Raw genomic sequence first — 22,723 nt, forward strand, 5'->3', positions numbered from 1 at the left:
AAGAGGTTAGATTGTAGAGAGTTCAATGCAGATATCTGCTCACAATAGCACATATACAAATAAAATGGCTCTATGAATTAAAGGACAGACAACAGCAGAAAATATTGCAGTGACATATTGCACAATGGTGGATAGGCCTCTGATTACTGTTATTACTGTTACTGAGGGTCTTTTTATACAGTGTTCTAGCATCCACTTGACCACACAGTTCTGGTTAAACAATAGGCTTTTGATGTAACCTTGTGCTTTCTGAACACCACCAGTAATTACAGGTTTCAGAGTAACAGCCGTGTTAGTCTGTATTCGCAAAAAGAAAAGGAGGACTTGTGGCACCTTAGAGACTAACCAATTTATTTGAGCATAAGCTTTCGTGAGCTTCAGCATCCGATGAAGTGAGCTGTAGCTCACGAAAGCTTATGCTCAAATAAATTGGTTAGTCTCTAAGGTGCCACTAGTACTCCTTTTCATTTTGTAGTTACACAAATTAACATAGGGCAATTTATCCATCAGGCAGTCTATTATAAACTTCAGAGACATATAGACAATGACATTATTTTACCCAAGATTCATCTAAATGTTAATATTCCCTTTTGATCTCTGAATCAGTAGCTATATTGACAGACAGGAACTGTTTATTTACATAGCTAGAATTAAAGATACACACAATTAGTATCACTTCTAACAATACAGGTTTGCATTTCAAAGTTCTAGCCTATTTAGCATGAATGGCCTTAATTTCCATTCGCATACCTTTCTAAAATGTCTTTAAAGGTCATGGTTAGTTAGGCTGTGTCTACACGGCCACTTTCAGCGCTAAAACTTTAGTCGTTCAGGGGTGTGAAAAAACACCCCCCCCCAGTGGCAAATGTTTTAGTGCTGAAAAGCAGCAGTATAGACAGCCTTTATTGACGGGAGCCGTGCACCCGGCAATAAAGCTACCCCCCCTCATTCGAGGTGGTTATTTTTTATTGCTGGGAGAGCTCTCCCCCAGCGATAAAGCACGACTATCCTGCCCACGTCACAGCACTGCTGCAGCCACGCTGTAACGTGGGCAGGGTAGACATACTCTTAGCCTGCAAGCTGTTTAACCCTTTCTGGCCACGTGTTACACTTTGCATAAGATTCGTTGCAATTATATAACAGTGGTAGAAATAATGGCTTGCGTAATTATACTTTAATCAGACGTCACACCTGTCCTCTTGCGTCTAGGGAACCATGTTCAAAGTATAAAATTTCTTTGTAAAAGACAGAGTCAGATTCTCTTCCACATTCAGCATAGAGAAAGGGAGGCAGCCTAGGAACTGTTTATGGCTGGTTACAGCTCCATAATTCACAGATCACATCTGCTTCAGCCCAGCTCCCTAAGGGGGTCAGCTGAGATTTGGCAGAATGCAGCTACACTCCCCCTCAACCCTTAAGCCAGTGTTTGTATGGGGGGAGCGAAGGGGCATGGTTGGCATGGGAACCAACTACACCGACTTTATGCCAACTGAGAGCTCCCTAACCCTTGGCAGAATTCTCAGTAGGTTGTCCAGGCCAGACTCCAGCCCCTTTGCGCTGAGTGATGCAAAGAGGGCAGAATGGAAAGGGAATCTGGCCCAGAGACATCTGACTATCCATCCTTGCCTACTATATTATGGGCAAAATTTTCAAACTTGTATACCTAGAGTTAGAGACACACAGTGGGTGTGGTAATATATTTTACTGGGTCAAATTCTGTTGGTAAAAAGAGACCAACTCAAAAGCTTTCTCTTCCACCAACAGAAGTTGTTCCAATAAAAGATATTCCCTCACTCACCTTGTCTCTCAAATATCTTAGGACCAACAAAACTACAACAGCACTGCAAATACCTAGAGTTAGAGTAAATCCATATTTAGGCACCCAAATCAGCAGCTTGATTTTCAAAAGGAGCTGAGCTGTCCAGAAAAATCAGGCTTCTTATTTAAATGCTAACTTTAGATGGTCAAGTTTGAAAATACTGGCCTCTAGACTTTGTTTGAAATTTTCTCTAGAGTCCTAGAGTGGCTGTTTTATAATGAAACCCACCATTTACTTATTTTGTTAACATTCTTACAGTATCTTTTTCACATGAATCTCGATTGACTTTTTATCCAATATATTTTAAACGTTCTATTGAGCTCTGCTTTTAAAAGTCCTTTACAGCATTTATGTCTTGACTGTTTTATGCTACCTCTGAATTTGTTTATGTGTATTCTATCTCATCCACATATTTTCCCAATTTCATCTCTAGATATAAAACAATTATGCAACTCAAAATTCCCTTTAATCCCATCCATAAATATATGTTTAAAGTACCTAATCTACTGTGTACTGGTTTTGATAAAGGAACATCTACATTTGTAATGAGAGAAGTGGGAGTTGAAGGGTAAGATGAAAAAGCAGACGAGATTAATGATACAATTTAAAAGGACCAGAATTTTGGTTCAGACTTTTCTTGCTCTTAACATTTCTTCTGTTCTGGTCTGTAAATATTCCCCAATTCCCCTTATAATTAAAGATTGAAATTCTGGCCAACCTACCATGGAATTATTCTTTTTCTGGGTTTTGGGCATGATTCTCAGCTTTGCCTGCAGCAGAATGACTCTGGAGAATGTTCAGAAATACTACATTGTGTAGTTTTACAATATCAACGTCCAAAGAATGAAAAAATAGACACAGGTCTTGCCAATCTTCTGAAAGCAAACAAGCTGCGTGAGTGTGGGGGTGTCTGAAGTTATAGGAGGGTCACACAAGATAACTGAGTAATGTCACTTTGTTTTGCGAGGGTGTCTAACTTTGCAGAATTTATTTAAAATTTGACACTATGAAAAAAAATCTGGGGAATCCTCCATCCAACCTTCCTATTACTTATATGGTGAGAGGAAACGCCATTTGCTGATATTGTTTGTAGCTCTCGGTGCAAAACTAATCCTGTTGTAAGAAACTCAATCGCAAGATTTCTCTGGAAAGTAGAACTGCATCCCTCCCCCAATTTGTAAATTCTTCCTCACTCCTCTGAACATTATAGCCAATGAATAGCATGCAAAGTTAGAGAAAGAAAAGCATTGTTTTACATTAGGATTTCCTTACGACTCGTGTTCGTGCTGCAGTATTTTGTGCACGTGAATATCACACTGTATCACCACCAAAAACTACCCAGGCCTTGCCTTTCCACTACTGAGATTTTTTTCTTCTAACTCTCCTCTCTCTCTTTTCTAGTCATTGATTTTTCTTTTATTTTGCATCTCAAGTTCAATATCAGTTATTAAACAATGAACTAAAGCTACTTTTCCAGTTTAATAAACCCCACTTCTTCCTTCATTTTAGTAATCGGCTCCTACGAATTCATGATTAAATCTGCACAGTGGCCTATTTAATTAGAGCTTCTCATTAAGGGCCTTCCCAAAGTAACAATGTCTACAGAACAACCAAAGAACTTTTCTCAAGGAGACCAAAAGCTTAATATGATTTGAAAGTGATGTGAAAATATGGAACGGTACAAGCTGCAGAAGTGGGGTCTTCATTACGTTACAAAGGAGGTGGTAAGATTGGTTTTGGACACGTAGCTGCACATACATTATCGTACCATCCAAAACGTGCAAAGCAGAGTACAGGCATATAGGAAGACTGTCCTTGCTCAACAGAGCTTACAGTCTAATGGCAGTCATGACTCAACAGGTGACAGCTATTGCAATAGGTGGCTAAACAGAAGAGCAAAGGTTACAAAAATAAGGTAAGGTACTTGGCTCTAAATGAACAGTTATCCAGTCTCTAATGAAGTGCTGTTAGTTTTGCACTACTTGCAGATACAGAACATGATCTTTTGGTATCTCATATCAATCTTCCTTTGGGCATCTAAACTAGGGCTGTCAAACAATCGCAGTTAATGCCTGCAATGAACTGAAAACAAAATTAACTCATTAATTTTTAATGCGTTAATCGCATTCCTCTGGGTTGGGAGGGATGCATCGGCGGTGGGGGGAGGGAGGGAAGGCTAAAGCCCCAACCCACAGCTCCGCGGGCAGCATGGGGGCTGAAGTCCCAGTGTGCAGCTCCACGGGTACGCTGAAGTGCTGAGCTGGAGCCCCGCACCCCGAGGGGGAGCTGAAGGCCTGTATGGGACTGGAGCCCCGAGTCCTATGGGGGATGAAGCCCGGAGCCCTGAGCGGGACTGGAGCCCTGAGCAGAGCTGAACTACAGAGCCCCGATCCTATCTTTGAAAACATAGAAAATATCCAAAAATATTTAAATAAATGGTATTCTATTATTAACAGTGTGATTAAAATGCCTATTAATGCCTATTAATTAAGATTAATTTTTTTAATCGTTTGACAGCCCTACTCTAGAGCTTCTATTATTTTTACCTTTCAATTGAGAACAATAGCAGGAAAGAAAACAATTTAAATAGTAATATGTCTATATGGTCCTGTTACTGGCTGAGAAGTTTGGATTATATTAATCTATTTTATATTTGTTTCTGCAATACATGGCACCCAGATGACTGGCAACTGGCACCAATATATGTCTAAAATATATAAAGAAAGATGTGGGCACAGGATCAACAGAAAAATTAGTAATTTGCTTTCCTGCACACTGACACATTCTACTTTCCTGGCATACTTTTCAGTAGTTTCTCCACATGCCAGGCTAGCAGATGCTTCAGCTCTCTTGGTACTAGCTAGAGTTCTCCCTCAAACTGCTCTATACTGTCATGTAATTTTAACTGTTCATTTCACCAGCGCCATTTCATCATTTTTATGTCTCCATATTACCTTCAGGGATATTTCTACGGTATCCTCAAATACTGTATCTGAATCAGCCCAGAGCCTATATGACCTAAAAGAAATACCCCAAAACAGTTAAATAAATATTTTTTCTGCAATTCATTTTTACTTATTACTTTAGCCAACATTTATTCTTTACTATTCCCAGCAGCATGTGGCTTGTCTGCTAATAAAGATCTATACCAATTATATTATTTATAAGCTCAGTCAACTGTGGAGATCATCTTTCCTTTGGAAAACTTTTATGCATGCCAATTTGAGACCATATATCCAGCTCCTCACCCTACATGTTAAATTTAGAAGTGAATCAGAGTTGCACTTTTCATCTAGGTCTAGATTTTCATGTACATAGGGTCCTGTTCAGTAATTCTTATTAAAAATATTCCCATTGACTTAAATGGGCTATTCACATGGGTGAGTACTATCTGAATAAGTAAAGGATCTATAATCAGCCCCAAACTCTTGCTGGCTTCAGTGGGAGCCATAATCCTCCAGCAGCAGAATCTGGGCATCTGTTAATAAGTCTAACTGTACGTGTTCCCATCAGTCAAGGAAACTGACAAAAACATTTTATCTGACACTACTCATAAGACACTGCATCAATCTAAAACTAAATGATCCAGTTAAGCAAATCACATATTATAATCAAACATGGAAGTCGTTCTCTTGGACATGTATTTGTATGACATGGAGTGAGGCTGGGAGAAAAGAAAATAACCAAGATCTTATTTGAACACATTCACAGCAACACATAATTCAGATCTAGATCACACACAAGGGTTGGGACTAAAACCCTTAACTAATAGCTCCAAAAGCACATGCTTCTACCACTTGGGCTAAAGAATCTCTCTAGCCACTAATATTAGTAGAAAGTACCTTATTCTCTCAGTGGGACTGCTACCAGAGGGCAATATTAGTCACTCACACACAATGACCCTGATCCTGTAACATGCAGCACAGAAATAAACTGATGTACCCATTTAGAGCCTCACTGAAGTCAATGAGCTCTAACCGGGTATGTGAGACAGCAGTATTTCTGTGTTGTGGGATCAGGGCCAAAGACAGTATATTGCACTCTGATGCTGAATAACCAATATGGTAGCTACTAAATATTCATTGAATTATTTTAAAAATAATAAATCTTCTCAGTAAACTTTTAAATTCTATTCATTAACCTTTATTAGATATAGCTAAAATTATTTTTGAGGAATACCACAGGTCACTCAGATAATGTAGGAGTGGAGACACCAGGAATAGTTAAAATAGAGATTATATTTACCTTTCCATCTTGTTAATGAGACTTGTTATCTGGCTTGCTGCTGTGTTCAAGAGAGAAGAGGCTTGAGAATCCCATAAATGTATATTATTTATTAGGTACTCTCTGAAAGCAAATCTTTTACTCAGATGATACTTCTTATTAGCCTGCAAAAAATCCATTAGCTCTTCAATGTCCTCCTACAGGAAAGAATGTGAACACATATATGTCTTAATTAGAAGTTACATTCATTTTAACTAACACCGGAGAGAGTGCTATTTAGACCAGTTTTGTGCATTAGAAAATAATAATATTAAACAGCCTTTACAAATAAAAAACAACAGTGAACTTCCATACAAGTTAGTTAAAAGTATTGTAAATTAGATGATTGTGTCATGTTATTACAGTTGCATCAGTCTAACACAGTTTGTTGATCTTTGGGCCTGAACAGCCAGCTACTGAGCACGGTGCTTACTACCCAGAGTAGTCCATGGAGGCCAATGAGACTACTCAGGGTCCTGATTCAACAAGATACTTGAAGCATGTGTCTAAATTTAAGCACATAAGCAGTCCTGTTGACTTTAGCAGGACTACTCATGTGCCTAAACTAGGCACATGCTTGCTGAACTGGGGCCCAAGGGTAGTAGGCTCTATGCTCAGTAGAAAGCATACGCAGAGCCATGCTCTTTTAAAGAAACAAAAAACATTCTCTTTCCCTAGAGCAATTTTCACTTTAAGATATAGTGTGAAATTTCCAAAAGTGCCTATGTAACTTAGGATCCTAAGTCTTAGGGTCTAAGTCACTTAAGCACCTTTGAAGAATTTAAAAAACAGGTCAAGTTTTATTCAGATTTGTAATGTAAAACCCAATTAGCTGGAACAGACTGCCTGAATGAACATGCACAACTCCCATCATTACTGGGAACGGTTATGTACATGAATTAATAATTTTTGTCTAGACTTTAAAATTTCAAAATTATGGGACTGTAGTTTTGCATCTTATTTCTATTGTCAATCAGTTATAAAAGTGATAACATGGCAAAGTTCTACAAGTGGAGATAATTAGAGAAACATTTCACAAACATTACTATGTGATCGCTATCTGTTGGGAAGTTAAAGAGTGGAATAGTTACATCACTACCTGTATTTTAGAGTAATCCTGCACTAATGCTTTGGCTGCTTCTAACTTCAATTCTCCCTTGAAAATGGCATTTTTTATCTGTGTAAAAAAGATATTATGGAGCTCTGTTCTCTGGAAAATAGCCAGTTGTCGATAAGCTTTCGCAAAGTACTCCTCCTGCCTCACCAAAAGGAACCTCTTCATGTGGCTCTGCTCAAGTTTGTGAATTTTTTCCAGAAGACATCTGTATTCGATAGCAGACTGGGAGAGGACAAAAAACAAGAACATCCAAATGATTACCCGTGTTTAATATATTTTAAAAGTACCAATATTACTGAGACTAATGTATTACTGAGACTAAGCTCACATGTATTCAATGCTTACTACGCGCATTCTTCTTTAAGTGATCTGAAATGAGCAGCTATTTTGAAATAAAATAATATTAACATTAAATCATATTTTCAATATTCAACAGAAAAGCCCCGTTCATCTATCCATAACACTCTCCTTACAATGTGTATGATAATCAAGGTGGGCCATTTCCAGCACAAATCCAGGGTTTAACAAGAACGTCTGAGGAACAGTGGGGGGGGGAGGGGGGGAGGGGGAGGAGGTAGGAAAAAACAAGGGGAAATAGGTTACCTTGCATAATGACTTAACCACTCCCAGTCTCTATTCAAGCCTAAGTTAATTGTATCCAATTTGCAAATGAATTCCAATTCAGCAGTCTCTCGCTGGAGTCTGGTTTTGAAGTTTTTCTGCTGTAATATCGCAACTTTCATGTCTGTAATCACGTGACCAGAGAGATTGAAGTGTTCTCCGACTGGTTTATGAATGTTATAATTCTTGACATCTGATTTGTGTCCATTTATTCTTTTACGTAGAGACTGTCCAGTTTGACCAACGTACATGACAGAGGGGCATTGCTTGCACATGATGGCATATATCACATTGGTAGATGTGCAGGTGAACAAATCAGCCACACTATCAGAGGCTCGTTCACCTGCACATCTACCCCTCCCCCCCCACTGTTCCTCAGACATTCTTGTTAAAATGGTCCACCTTGATTATCATACACATTGTGGGGAGAGTGATCACTTTAGATAAGCTGTTACCAGCAGGAGAGTGGGGTGGGGGGAGAGAAAACCTTTTGAAGTGATAAACATCCATTTTTTCATGGTCTGTGTGTATAAAACATCCTCACTGCATTTTCCTCTTTATGCATCCGATGAAGTGAGCTGTAGCTCACAAAAGCTTATGCTCAAATAAATTGGTTAGTCTCTAAGGTGCCACAAGTACTCCTTTTCTTCTGCATCTGGTGTCTCACCCACATTTCTCCACTTTGGATTGCTTCGTTTTATTCCCCTGCAATGCCACTTTCCTCCACATTCCAGAGGAAAAGTAAATGACATGAAATATAGTATCTCTAAAGCTAGTAAAGATTCTTTCATAGATTTTAGTCCACTTCTCTCTGCTTCTCTGAGTGCAAAGAGCACAACAGTTGAGGGGTAAGCAGAGGAGAGGGAGGAAGGAGATAAGTGGATCAGCACAAGAACTGAAGGGTCTGGCTTTGAATTCTTCCCCAGCCCCTATCCTTAAGCCAGGATCTTTTAGTGTCTCCCATCACTTGGGACTTTTAAAACCAAACTGGACAAAGCACTAGAAAAGGTACAATGCTGGAAAGGTAGCTGGAGCAGCTTCAACCAGAGGCATGGCCAGCAAATTTCAACTGAGTCCTATCTGCTAGTGTAAATATGTCAAAATAAAAGCAAACCCTCCCAAGAGTCACAGCTCATATACTTATTTGTTCCTATGGAAGAGCTCAACAGGTCTGCACCAACCTGCATCCTCATACAATACTTCTCCATCCAACAGGCCTTGCATCAAACCCTTTCTCACAAACCCCTGTACGCTGCTATTATCTTTGGTGGGTCATTTTTATCAAAGTAACCATTTCTGCAAAAAATCAGTTTTATTAACTACCATAAAAGCACTAAACAACAACAAGTACACTGCATTCAAATAAAACATGATTTTTTTTTGGTAGCATATGCAAGCATGTGACAAAGAATTTAAGACACCGAGGTGGACGTTTTCACATCTTGGTCTGTGGGAATATGTTCCTGATATGAATTCTTTTATCTCTACAACTCACTGGAAAATGGGAAGCTTGAACAGCAGCAACGTTACATTCAATACATAGGAATACACGTTCATGCGGAAGTGCAGCACCAGTGGCAAATAATGAATTGTGTTGGTTACTCCTTCTGAGCCATCTTCTTAATCGAAGTTATGAGGTTTGACAAATATGAAACAATAATTTGGGAGTTTTCTTTTTTAGGTTAACAGGGGTGAAATGTTCAAAGACTACTGGAATTCTCACTAGGCAGCTACAATAGCAAGAAAACAAAACCAGTGTGGCCATTACAGTCTAAAAGAGAAACCACAGGAAAAATAACATGGAATAGTAGGAAAAGGGTAACCATACAAATTGTTATGTTACTTTCATACCTGATTTACCTTCTCATTCAGTCGCTTAATTAATTCTTCAGCCTCATCATTTGCAGCTCTCTCTCGTTGGTGCTGAACCTCCATTTCTTTCCTAGTCTCTAGATTACATTCAGCAGTTAAAGCCACCATCTTTCTTCTATACTCCTCCTGAACTTCATTCTCCATTGCAAAAAATTGTTTTTTGAAAATTGAACCCATCCTTTTCTCCACATTAGGAGAGACATTGTGTCTGAAAACCATGTTCTTCATCAACATGGCAATCGCCTCTTTGCACATCTGCATTCGATAGGCTTCCAGATCAGCATCTGCACGAGTCAGGTTTGCTACCTCCAAGCTGTAAAATATAGTTAGGAGTGCTTAGGGCTTCCGATGACACACAATTTCCATCACCAAAAAAAGTTAACTAGCATCATTAGATTTTATACTACTGAATGGCATTCAGATCAGAGCAGGAAGATCGCACAGTATTAGTCTAATAATAATAACACAAATTTGTCAGAGTGAGTCAATTTCAATAGTTTTCAGAGTAGCAGCCGTGTTAGTCTGTATTCGCAAAAAGAAAAGGAGTACTTGTGGCACCTTAGAGACTAATAAATTTATTTGAGCATAAGCTTTCGTGAGCTACAGCTCACTTCATCGGATGCATCAAATAAATTGATTAGTTGAATTGGTTATGCTCAAATAAATTGGTTAGTCTCTAAGGTGCCACAAGTACTCCTTTTCTTTTTGCGAATACAGACTAACAGGGCTGCTACTCTGAAACCTGTAATTAGTTAAGATGAGCTATTATCAGCAGGAGAAAAAACTTTTGTAGTGATAATAAAGATAGTCTATTTAGACAGTTGACAAGGTGTGAGGATACTTAACTTAGGGAAATAGATTCAATACGCGTAATGACCCAGCCACTTCCAGTCTCTATTCAAACCCAAGTTAATGGTATCTAGTCTGCATATTAATTCAAGCTCAGCAGTTTCTCCTTGGAGTCTGTTTTTGAAGCTTTTCTGTTGCAAAATTGCCACCCTTAAATCTTTTACTGAGTGGCCAGAGAGATTGAACTGTTCCCCTACCGGTTTTTGAATGTTATGATTCCTGATGTCAGATTTGTGTCCATTTATTCTTTTGCGTAGAGACTGTCCGGTTTGGCCAATGTACATGGCAGAGGGGCATTGCTGGCACATGATGGCATATATCACATTGATAGATGCGCAGGTTAATGAGCCCCTGATGGCGTGGCTAATGTGATTAGGTCCTATGATGGTGTCATTTGAGTAAATATGTGGACAGAGTTGGCATCAGGCTTTGTTGCAAGGATAGGTTCCTGGGTTAGTGTTTTTGTTGTGTGGTGTGTGGTTGCTGGAGAGTATTTGCTCCAGGTTGGGGGGCTGTCTGTAAGTGAGGACTGGTCTGTCTCCCAAGATCTGTGAGAGTGAGGGATCATTTGTCAGGATAGGTTGTAAATCTTTGATGATGCGCTGGAGAGGTTTTAGTTGGGGGCTGAAGGTGATGGCTAGTGGTGTTCTGTTATTTTCTTTGTTGGGCCTGTCCTGTAGAAGGTGACTTCTGTTCCTAGACAGTACCCATATCTCTCAGATTAAAAGCAAACAAAAACATCCTACAAATGAATGCTGTGAAGAGAAATACAGCATCAAATATTTTAGCGAGTGTAAGCTGCACAGACTTTATGAAATGGTTCCAAACTCACTATCCACCCACAGTAATACAGGTCTTGCCTGAAGTATTTACACTCCTCTGAAAGCACCACAGGAAAACAAAAAGCATGCGTTTTGATTAGTTGTTGATAAAACAAATTAATATAGCCATTATCTCTTTCACATGGAAATTAATCTAGTTCCAGAAAAGAGATTAGCAACACAGAGAAAAATAATATTTTCTACAAAAGGCCAACAGGCAATAAATATCATGCTGCATGTGAAGAGCCACTCATTTGTCACTAGAGTTAATTAATTCAGAAGGACAATTACCTTTTACAGCATATTTCTTTTCTAAATTCCCTGGCTCTGCCATTCCTACACTAGTTGGAAGTCAATTCAGTATTAGAGAAATGGATTTCTTGCCCTTGCATGCACTTTGCATGAAAAGATAGCACTGCATGCTTTTGCACACAGACTATAAGTAGATTTTAATATACTATCACTTCTACGTGTTTGACAATGTAAGTCTTGAACACATATTTGCAGCTTAAATCTGGTTAAGTGTGATCGATATAAAAATTAAACCAAAATGAAAATAAAATGTATTGCACATAATAAATATTTTTTCCAGTTATGGCAAATCACTGATTTGATTGGTTCTTCAAGCTAAATCTCTGATAAGTTTCAAATGAGACAGCAAAGGCCCTGGAAAAGTTTGCAACATGTTTACTGTAATAATAAAATGCAGCTGTTTTACCCCAAGGAGCCTAAATATTAAATCCTACAAAGTGTTCAGTTTCTTTCTCAAGCAATTCTTCATTTTTAAATTAAAAAAAGAAGTTGGTTTTTTTTTGGGAAAAGTAGTTGATCAACAGGACTGGACAGCAAGTTCCTCCGTTTATCCATGGAACAGGTACTGAATTGGCAGCTACAATGATGGCTATTAAAACTCATACTACCAACTATGTCTCAACTGAAGGGAAGGGGCTATTTAAGCTCTATAACATTCAATCCTTGGTCTCTTTGCAAATACTACAGTCAGTTGTACAACCAGTGCACACCAATCCCCATGGAATTAGATGGTGCCAATAACCTTATTTCACTCATATATTCAGATATCAAACATGTTTAACTCTCCAAATATGGTTTCTTACTCTTCATAGGATTCTGCAGAAACAACACGTTTGCAATACACACATACACACTATGTTTTTGTGCGTACGTGAATCCCCCTCGCCACTCCCCCAACTCAAAAAATAAAATTATGTTAAAAGAGTATTACAGTTACAAAGTCAAGCACTCGAAAGTTAGGAAATACTGAAATTAAGGATGCTTGTGCAATAGTTTGTGATCATGTAATTAAAGACTGTAAATGCATATATAAAAGGGGGTTGAATTATCTCCCTGCTCTGAATTCTGGCACTCAAGGCCACAGCATCAGCTGGCTGCTGAGAGAAGCAATTGTATGAACAGCTCTGGTCCAGCCCCTGCAGCCCCAGGACGAAGCATAGAATCATAGAATATCAGGGTTGGAAGGGACCTCAGGAGGTCATCTTGTCCAACCCCCTGCTCAAAGCAGGACCAATCCCCAATTAAATCATGATCAGTTGCTCGGTGGGGTTGATACATATAGTCTAGTCAGTACTCAGGAGCTATGAGGGGATGGAGCATGCTCGGTGTAGATGGAATCTTCAGACAATTTAGCTGCCAAACTCTAATAAGGGCATGTCTACACTTGCAGAGGTAGCGCACGGGGAGTTAAACCAGCCTTCGGAGACCGCAGCAAGGAAAATGCTGCCGTGTGTTTACACTGTCAGCTGCAAGCACACTGGCGTGGCCACATTAGCAGCTCTTGCAATGCCACAAAGACCAGTGCATTGTGGTAGCTATCCCAGTGTGCAACTGGCTGCAACGTGCTTTTCAAATGGGAGTGGAGGGGGGTAGAGTGTGACAGGGAGTGTGTTGTGTTTATGTGGGGGGAGAGAGTAGGTTTTTGGGGGGCTGAGAGTTCAGACAGCAGCAGACCTCCCCGCCACCCCCCCACACCCACTCACAACAGCAGCATTCCACACTAATGGCTTGCTTTGTCCCGGAGCAGGTAAGCATGCCAGTTGTCAGAAACGGAGCTATGAAAGGGCATATCTGCATTCCTGTAGTCGATTTCAAAACAATGAGAAGAGTGGCCACTTTATTTCAGGGGATTATGGGACGTTTCCAGAGGCCAATCACAGCGCAGTAATGCACCACCTCGTTCACACTGATGCCCAGGCGTTTCAGGTGGGGCGCAGCAAGCTTTATGCTTCTCGTGGAGGTGGATTACCAGGAGCGCTCCAGCTGCGGAGTCCAGGCACTCTATGTGCCTTGCCAGTGTGGACCCATCAGGAGTTAGGGCACCCAGGGCTGCTTTAATGCACTCTAACTTGCAAGTGTAGCCAAGCCCTAAGTCTCCACTGAACACGTGCAAACAGATTTTTAGAGGTTCATAATTCAGCCAAAATTGGGCACATTTTCACAGGGACAGCAAAAAGCACATTCTTGACACAAGGACACTTCTCTGCCAAATTTCAAGTCCATGCTCCAAAGCAGTGGCTCTCAACCTTTCCAGACTACTGTACTCCCTTCAGGAGTCTGATCTGTCCCAATTTTTACCTCACTTCAAAACTATCTGCTTACAAAATCAGACATAAGAACACAGAAATCGCACAGTACATTATTACTGAAAAGTTCCTTACTTCCTCATTTTTACCATATAATTATAAAATAAATCAATTGGAATATAAATATTTACTTACATTTCAGAGTATTATATACATCATAAATAAGTCACTGTCTGTATGAAATTTTAGTTTGTACTTTAGTTTTTATGTAGCCTGTTGTAAAACTAGGCAAATATCTACATGAGTTGATGTAGCCCCTGGAAGACCTCTGTGTCCACCCAGAGGTACGTGTACCTCTGGTTGAAGAACCACAGCTCCAAAGCATGGGGGGAGGGGGGGAGCACGTAAGCTTCTCAATAAAATGGTTATGCAATTTTTTTTTTAACATAGACAAAAAATATTTTTCTCTAGCATCATTCTTGGAAAGGAGGAAGCCACTTTTGCTGAAGTTTTCCAAACAAATTCAGCCTTGGGCAGAATTCCAGCATGAAAAATTTCAGCCCCAAAATAGATACAGTTTGGCAAAGTTATACAACCCTGTTTTCAGATGCTTCTAATAGGATGCATCAAGCAACCTCAGCTATAGGTATCACTATGTGAGCCACCTAAAATATCTTTGATTTCTCTTGAAAATACAGCAGAAAATAGGTAATTCCCACAAAGTATATTTCACGCTTCAAAGCTACTCGACAGATTATCACTACTTAAAGGTCATGCTAACTTGGCCAAGGCTATGAATGCTACATTAGGTTCTATTATAACCTGCAATCAAAAAAAAATCCCCAGTAAGGAAATTAAATTTAAAATATCCATATATTTAACCCATTATTAGTTCTTTATCTGCTCAAAAGCTATGAGCTTGTCACATATACATTTCTTTTCTAGCCATCTCTCATCCTATTTCTATCATCAGAGGGGTACAGTGCAGCCAAGACCAGCCCCTTTACCTTGCCCCCACACTCCTGGTATATTTGCAGGAGTGGTGAATTGGTTGTCATACAAATACATACAAATGTACAGCTGCAGGGCTGTAAACTCTCCACATCTCCTACTGCTCTCTCCTCTCTTCATTACCGCTTTCAGTATTCTTCTGAGGTGACACAAAACAAGCCCTACACTCACTGGCTAGTAAAAATCTGACAAGAGTACACCCCAATGAGGTATGGCTGCAGGTATATTATTCTCACAGTAACTTTCACTGGCCTCTTGTGCATTACCACAAGATCTTTCACTGTGTGAATGCTTTCAAGATTCTTTGTAATACACACATGCAAGAGGGTTGCATTAAGGTCACTCCATGAAATTTATCTCTAAAGTGCACAGATTTCGTGTGACTAAATCTCAGGGTAACACTGTAGTATTTCCCCTTTGCTAAGCAGATTTTGGGGCCTTCCAGGTCAGTTTCCCACTTGAAGCAGAAATTGGTGAGCCAAACTCAGGGTTTTTTCTTAGTGTAATTTGAATATTTACGAACTATACACAAGTCCTGTTTCCTCCAATGGAAGTGGCCACAAACTACATGTTTGCAGAGACACAAGCTAAGATATTACAGGTCAATCTTAAACTGACAGCTGAGCTTCTGTCTCTCTTGGAGTCTCCTGAAATCCCTCCTCTTCTTCAATACATTATTCCACATCTCTCTCTTAGCCCCTGGGCTTTCCATCTGGAAATCCATTTAGCCCAAACCTGCTCACTTAGAACCACATGGCTTCAAAACAGAAGCATTGTGTCAACCCTTCATTTGTGCAGCTGCTTTGCAACACAAAGAAACCACAGAAAAGATCAGACTTCCCAGACAATGGGTGCTTTACCCCTTGATGACTGCCTGTGCAATGAGTTTCACCTTCATCTACATCAACTCATAACATGCATTATATTTGTACTTTTCTTCATAGCAACATGAATTTAAGAATTTTTTTGCATATGATTGTAAGTAATATCAGTACAAATTGCGACTGAACTAGTAGAAGACAGCAAAAATAAACAAGTTTTCAATATCCAAAACATTCACGGACAGCAAAACCTGTGGATCCACACTTTAACAGAGAATGATTAATGCAAGAGAATCAGACATAGTCTAGAGAACCCTGAAATAGCCTGAAAGCTCACTATTCAGATACAGATTCACCCATCCACCACTCACTCTGCTTTCTGGTCCTTCTTACAGACTCACTTAAGTGATACCCACGAGAAGTGAACAAAACCAAACATTATAAAAAGTCCTCTAAGTTATTCCTCTCCATGCCTTAACAGGGCAACCTGTCTTCTTCTTTACTGTCTGGTTTTCTGGACAGGGACTGTTTTTAATTTGAGCAAGAATTTCACATCCCCTTACTTGGTTGCAAAGGAGAGCAAGATTACTCTCCTCCTCAGCTGAATAAGGGCTGCTCAGACTGTGATGCCAAAGGCAGGAGAGACAGCAGCAGTTGCTGGCCTGATGCTCCCCTTATGAACAAGTGGGTTGGAAGGAGGCTGAGATGGCCAAGGATAAGGAAGAGCCTTAGCTTTGCACCTCCCATTTCCACTCCCCAGGCAAAGCAGTTGGGCAGGCACACAGTGGAAGGGAAAAAGAAGTGAGCTACTCCACAAAATGGAGCAAAGTAATTTATACTCTCCCTCGCATCATCTGCTCTAATGTGGGGGGGAGGGAGTATCAAGGGATGAACTGAGCCACAACTCCTCCCTTGTCTCCTCCTGGGGTAACACGGCCATACCACATCCCAGGGGTGGTCAAACCATGTCTCTTTTAAAGTTAAAGTGCGATTCCAGGAGTCCCCCACACCTCACCACTTCCCACCTACCAGATAGGGGGTGGGGGGTTGGAGCTCAGGGCTTTTGCCCTGTGGCAGGGTAGTGGAGCTAGGGCAGTGGTTTTCAAACTTTTTTTCTGGCGACCCAGTTGAAGAAAATTTTTGATGTCCATGACCCAGTGGAGCTGGGTGAGGGATTTCAGGTGTGGGAGGGGGCCCTGGGCTGGGGCATGGGGTTGGGGTGCAAGAAGGGGTCAGGGCTCTGGACTGGGGGTGCAGACTCTGGGGTGGGGACAGTAATGAATGGTGTGGGGTGCAGGAAGGGGCTCCAGCTTTGGGGGGGCTCAGGGTTAGGGCAGGGGTTACCTCAGGCGGCTCCCAGTCAGCGGCACAGCAGGGGTACTGAGGCAGGCTTCCTGCCTGTCCTGGCACCGCGGACCGTGCTGTGTCCCCGAAGCAGCCAGCAGTGGGTCCAGCTCCTAGGCAGAGGTACCCAAGCAGCTCCACACAGCTCTCGCCCGCAGGCACCGCCCCCTCCCCCCCCAGCTCCCATTGGTCAGTTCCTGTCCAATGAAAGTACAGAGCCAGAGCTCGGGGCAGAGGCAGACTGTGGAGCCTTAGGGACCCCACACCTAGGAGCTACTAGGACCTCACCTAGGACCTACTGCTGGCTGCTTCCAGGGTGCAGCGCGGTGTCGGAACAGGTAGAGACTAGCCTGCCTTAGCTGGGCAGCACCCGCGACGGGACATTTAACAGCCCAGTCAGCGGTGCTGACCAGAGCCATCGTGATCCAGTGCCTTACATTCTGCGCAACCCAGTATTGGGTGGCGACCTGCAGTTTGAAAACCACTGGGCTAGGGGCTTCCGCCAGAGACGACTGCTGCCTGCTATGAGTAGGGGGAGGGGGCACAATTTAAAGGTTCGGCTCTTCCAACAGCTTGAATCACAGACCAGCAGGCAAATCCCCCCCTCTTACCCTCAGCGACACCTTCCTTTAACTCCCAGGTGTTAGCTCTGCAAGGAAAAACCTCTGCTTTAGCACTTTGGGGAGAGGCATCAGCAAAAGCAGCTAAAGCCCCGAGCCTGGGCAGGTGCCTTCCACAGGGCTGAAGCTCTGAGACACCCCCTCCCCACAATGCTAAAGCCCCGAGCCCCGGCAAGCGCCCCCCGGCTCTCCAACTTGTGAAGATTTGTCATATGCAGCTCAGAAGGTCAGTAAGTCTGGCCACCCCGTCATCCCTTTGCTCAGGACTGGGGGCAGAAAGAACAATTTTTGTGTCTTGTACAGCAGGGAGCACACTGTTAGCACCTAGCTACAAACCCTTAATAAGTAATAAGGCAAGTAGTTTCCCCCAAAAGAGCAATGTTTACAACTGCTTGGGTCATATGTGCCTTCACTTTGAGGTACATATTTCTTGAGAAAAAGTTCATAACCTGAGAGTCTGTGCGTCTCTAGATCCAAGCAGGTGTTATAAAATGCCTTGTACTCTCTGTATTTTTCCTGCTCATCTTATTCATGTTTAAAAGGTCTCCCACCTCTTGCTGAGTGAATTCACCATACCACAAAATATGAAAGATAATGAAACACAATTGGCAGATGGAAATCTATTGATGAAAGAGATCAAAGTTCCAGTTGGACAAATTGTGCAGTAAAGGACAGCAGAGAGATAGGTGACAGAAGGGGAAGGGAAATAAAAAAAGTGAAAAGATGCAAAGAAAAGGCTGCTGCAAATATCAAATCTACAGATTTTTTAACTCACTTGAATAGCCACAAGGTTTAAAGTGCTGCCAGAGAAGTACTGAGAGAGGAGAATCCCAGGTGTCAAACGTGAAGAGGTAGAGAGTGGCTGAACATTTGATGTTTTCAATGGCCCTGAGCATCTAATGAAAGAAGAGAGCAAAGCAACTGGTGTCATGAAAGAACTGAGCATAAAGTGATAAAAAATGAAATCTTTCATTAACTATTAAAATAGTTGTAGGGAAAGGGGTGTTAATCAGAGCACATCACTCAAACTACAGATAGTACTGGATGTACATAGGTTTTTGGGAGATATAATTTTTGAATGAACACATTTATAGATGCCAAATGTGATGCCTTTAAAAAAAGACAAACGAATTTATTTCCTTGTGACATGCATTTTAAGAAATTTTCTGTGTGAGTCCAGAGCTCATGAAGATGAGGAACTCTAGTGGCATTGGCTTCAAAAGGCTAGAGGGGAGGCAAGCGCTGTACAAGTTTTCCCCACACAACATTTTCTCACTAAGATGAGACCAACCTTATTTTCAGTAGACATTCATGTCTAGCTGTGGAAGACTGGTGAGTGATTAGTATTTGCATTACAGTAACGCCCAATGATGAGAGGTGTGTACACACTCACATAGCAAGACACAGTCCCAGCCCCGGACATTCTGAGGAGACGAATATGACTTGCCTTGCTCCCCTCCCAGAAGTGCATAAGGCAATTGCCCCCACCCCCCCCAGTCCCTTGTACTGGCAACCCACATCATGGGATGGGGAAAGCAGCCTCTGTGGGACTGCTACTGCCTCTCCCACACAGCTGGGCGTAGAATGGGCAAGGGAGAATAACAAGCAGGGCCTTGACTCTGCCTCCACAAAGTTCCAGCCAGTGAGGGGAAGCAATCTCCTAAAGGTGTAGACTGAGAGCAAAGAGCAGGAAGGTGCATTTACATGCCGCCTGTTGCTCCGATTGTTAACGGTAAAATTAGTCCTCAATACAAAAGGCAGACAAAGCGTGGGAACTGAGACACATCTCAATTAAAGGACTTCCCTAAAATCTCACAAGAAGAACGTGGGTATAGCTAACTGCAATCGCAGGTGTGACTGCAGCACCGGCTGTAATCTACACAGCATGACTAAAAATAGCCATGAAGACACAGCAGCACAGACCCCAGCACGGGCTAAGAACACGTTTGCACAGCCACATCTTCCATGCTATTCTTAGCCACACTATGAAGATTATATACAATTGCAGTGTAGACACAGACATATGGCACAGCCAGCAACTGAATCCAGATCCCAGTCTGGTGTCTTCACCACAACCTCATCTGTTCCTTTCATTAACCTCTCTAGCATTAAAAAAAAATGTTAAGATAAGAACACTCACTATAAAAAGCAAATATTAGTTTATTGCTGTTGACAGATTAAAACAGGTATGAAAGGAATAATAAAATAGCAATAATGTTTATTCGCTAAATCATAAACTTGTTATAGGATTAATACCATAAGAATCTAGAAAGGTTTTTTTGTTTGTTTGTTTTTTAAAATATATAAAGATTCTGGGCTAAACTGAAGATTTTCAATTCCACAGAATACTGTGTGTATTTTACCATTACATGTACCAACATTAAAGTCTTATAAAATTGTCCAGCTTTAGGATTAGCTGCAGTTAAAGTAGAGAAAGAAGAGAGAAGATACCAATAATCTCTCCTGAAAACCTATTTATACAGTAAAGTCTATAGGAAATTGTTCACTGATAAACATTCAGTTCGTACTGCTGTTAATTCTTCTATTTCCAGCAATAGATAATTGTTCAGCTGATGTGGAACCCTCAAGTTGTGCAGCAGCAGCTAACCATGTGATCTGGTTTCCTCACCCTCACCCTCTGTTTCCCTTCCAATTGTCTGTTACACTTTCTTGTTGGGCCTAGTCTGAAATGAGACTTTTAGGGGCAGGGACCATGCTTTCCTATGAGTTTGAACAGTATGCAGACCTATGCTGCCTGTGGGCATTTGTACAATACAAATAATTAGTAAGTAACATAATTAGTAAGCAGGCCTGAGAACAGGTCTTGTGATGCTTCAGATGGATCAGGTTTAGCCATCATTAACAGATAAAGTGCCAAATTCTCAGCACCTATTCCAATAGCTTCATGCTTCTGAAGTTGCACAAAGCCACTAATAAAGCCGTGCTAAAGGAGTAGCTAAGGATCCCTCTTACCACAGGGGAACCCTCACTTGGTGTAAAATCCATGTAAGCTGACTCTATGCCACCTCTCTCCTCCGTGGGTGCAGGCCAGAATGCATGGTTCTCTGCCAGATCCCCACCTAGAGCAGTGACTGGCTGTAGCCTGTATAACCAAGAGCACCCTCAGCGCTGCTGTAAATTATGCCAAGAGCCATTTCAGCCCCTGGCCAGTTCTGGAGAGGGGACACAAGAACGGCTATACTGGGTCAGACCAAAGTTCCATCTAGCCCAGTATCCTGTCTTCTGACAGTGGCCAGTGCCAGGTGCCCCAGAGGGAATGAAAAGAACAGGTAATCATCAAGTCATCCATCCCTTGTCACCCATTCCCAGCTTCTGGCAAACAGAGGCTAGGGACACCATCCCTGCCCATCCTGGCTAACAGTCATTGATGGACCTACCCTCCATGAATATATCTAATTCTTTTTTGAACTTTATAGTCTTGGCTTTCACATCCTCTGGCAAGGAGTTCCACAGGTAGAGTATGCATTGTGTGAAAAAATACTTCCTTTTGTTTGTTTTAAACCTGCTGCCTATTAATTTCATTTGGTGATCCCTAGTTTTTGTGTTATGAGAAAGAGTAAATAACACTTCCTTATTTACTTTCTCCACACCAATCATGATTTTGTAGACCTCTATCACATCCCCCCTTTGTCATCTCTTTTCCAAGCTGAAAAGTCCCAGTCTTATTAATCTCTCCTCGTATGGCAGCAGATCCAGATCCCTAATAATTTTTGTTGCCCTTTTCTGAACCTTTTCCAATTCCAATATATCTTTTTTGAGATGGGGCAACTACATCTGCACGCAGTATTCAAGATGTGGGTGTAGCATGGATTTATATAGAGGCAATATGATATTTTCTGTCTTATTATCTATCCCTTTCTTAATGATTCCAAACATTCTGTTCACTTTTTTGACTGCCACTGCACATTGAGTGGATGTTTTCAGAGAACTATCCACATTCACTCCAAGATCTCTTTCTTCAGTGGTAAAACCTAATTTAGACCCCATCATTTTATATGTATAGTTGGGATTATGCTTTCCAACATGCATTACTTTGCATTTATCAACACTGAATTTTATCTGCCATTTTGTTGCCCAGTCACACAGTGTTGAGAGATCCTTTTGTAACAGTTCACAGTTTGTCTGGGACTTAATTATCTCAAGTAGTTTCATATCTGTAACGCTGTATGGAATCTGGGGGACACTTGAGGATATTATGAATATTAATATTGTAAAATTGCAATGAGTTGTGCCAGATATGCCATGTCAGATATCTGCAGAAATGTTATTATTTGCCAAATATGATAATCTCATTTATGCGTTTATATCACCTTTGTATTTTGGAAAAAGAAAAGGAGTACTTGTGGCACCTTAGAGACTAACCAATTTATTTGAGCATAAGCTTTTGTGAGCTACTGCATCACTGCATCCGATGAAGTGAGCTGTAGCTCACGAAAGCTTATGCTCAAATAAATTGGTTAGTCTCTAAGATGCCACAAGTCCTCCTTTTCTTTTTGCGAATACAGACTAACACGGCTGTTACTCTGAAACCTTTGTATTTTGGGTTATAGATATGTATGTATTACAAAACTTGTGCTATGTTTCTAGGTGACACCCCCAGACAGTTTAGCATGAGCACTGCCTAGCTTTGATGGCCCATTAAGGATAATCAGCTATACAACTGACCGATTGAGAGAAGGCAAGGAATATACCTTATGACTCAGCAAGCCATGCAGGGGCATGCCTATGGACAGAACTATAAGGCTCCAAGCCACGTGCTGAGCAGTATGTGTTTGAAACAAAGGAAGCACAAGCCACATGGCAAAAGACTATAAAAGGCAACTGCACCTTCTCCATTTTGTCTTCAATCCTGCTTCTTACCTCTGGAGGAACTTTGCTACAAACTGAAGCTCTGAACAAAGGACTGAATGAACCATCCAAGCTGTGGATGTGTTCCAGAGGGACTTTCAAGCCAGCAAACTCACCAATACTGCTAGGAACCTGATA

General features: G+C 41.2%; 1 protein-coding gene across 7 annotated transcripts in view; it reads right to left on the reverse strand.

The window, feature by feature from the left end:
- The window catches only part of EVC2 (EvC ciliary complex subunit 2), a gene marked incomplete at its 5' end in the record, with an annotated part of 185,799 nt that overhangs the window by 99,957 nt on the left and 63,119 nt on the right, over nucleotides 1-22,723 (reverse strand). For 5 of the 7 annotated variants that reach the window (XM_084626746.1, XM_084626744.1, XM_084626741.1 and 2 more), the window contains 3 exons: nucleotides 6,065-6,240; nucleotides 7,182-7,421; nucleotides 9,672-10,005. In XM_084626746.1, the coding sequence (XP_084482872.1) occupies nucleotides 6,065-6,240; nucleotides 7,182-7,421; nucleotides 9,672-10,005 (750 nt within the window). The remainder of the gene's footprint in view (nucleotides 1-6,064; nucleotides 6,241-7,181; nucleotides 7,422-9,671; nucleotides 10,006-22,723) is intronic. The other 2 variants (XM_084626743.1, XM_084626742.1) reach the window with 1 other exon arrangement.

The sequence above is a fragment of the Lepidochelys olivacea genome, assembly GCF_965140295.1.
Source record: "Lepidochelys olivacea isolate rLepOli2 genome assembly, chromosome: 4".
In the NCBI taxonomy this organism is placed as follows: Eukaryota; Metazoa; Chordata; order Testudines; family Cheloniidae; genus Lepidochelys; species Lepidochelys olivacea.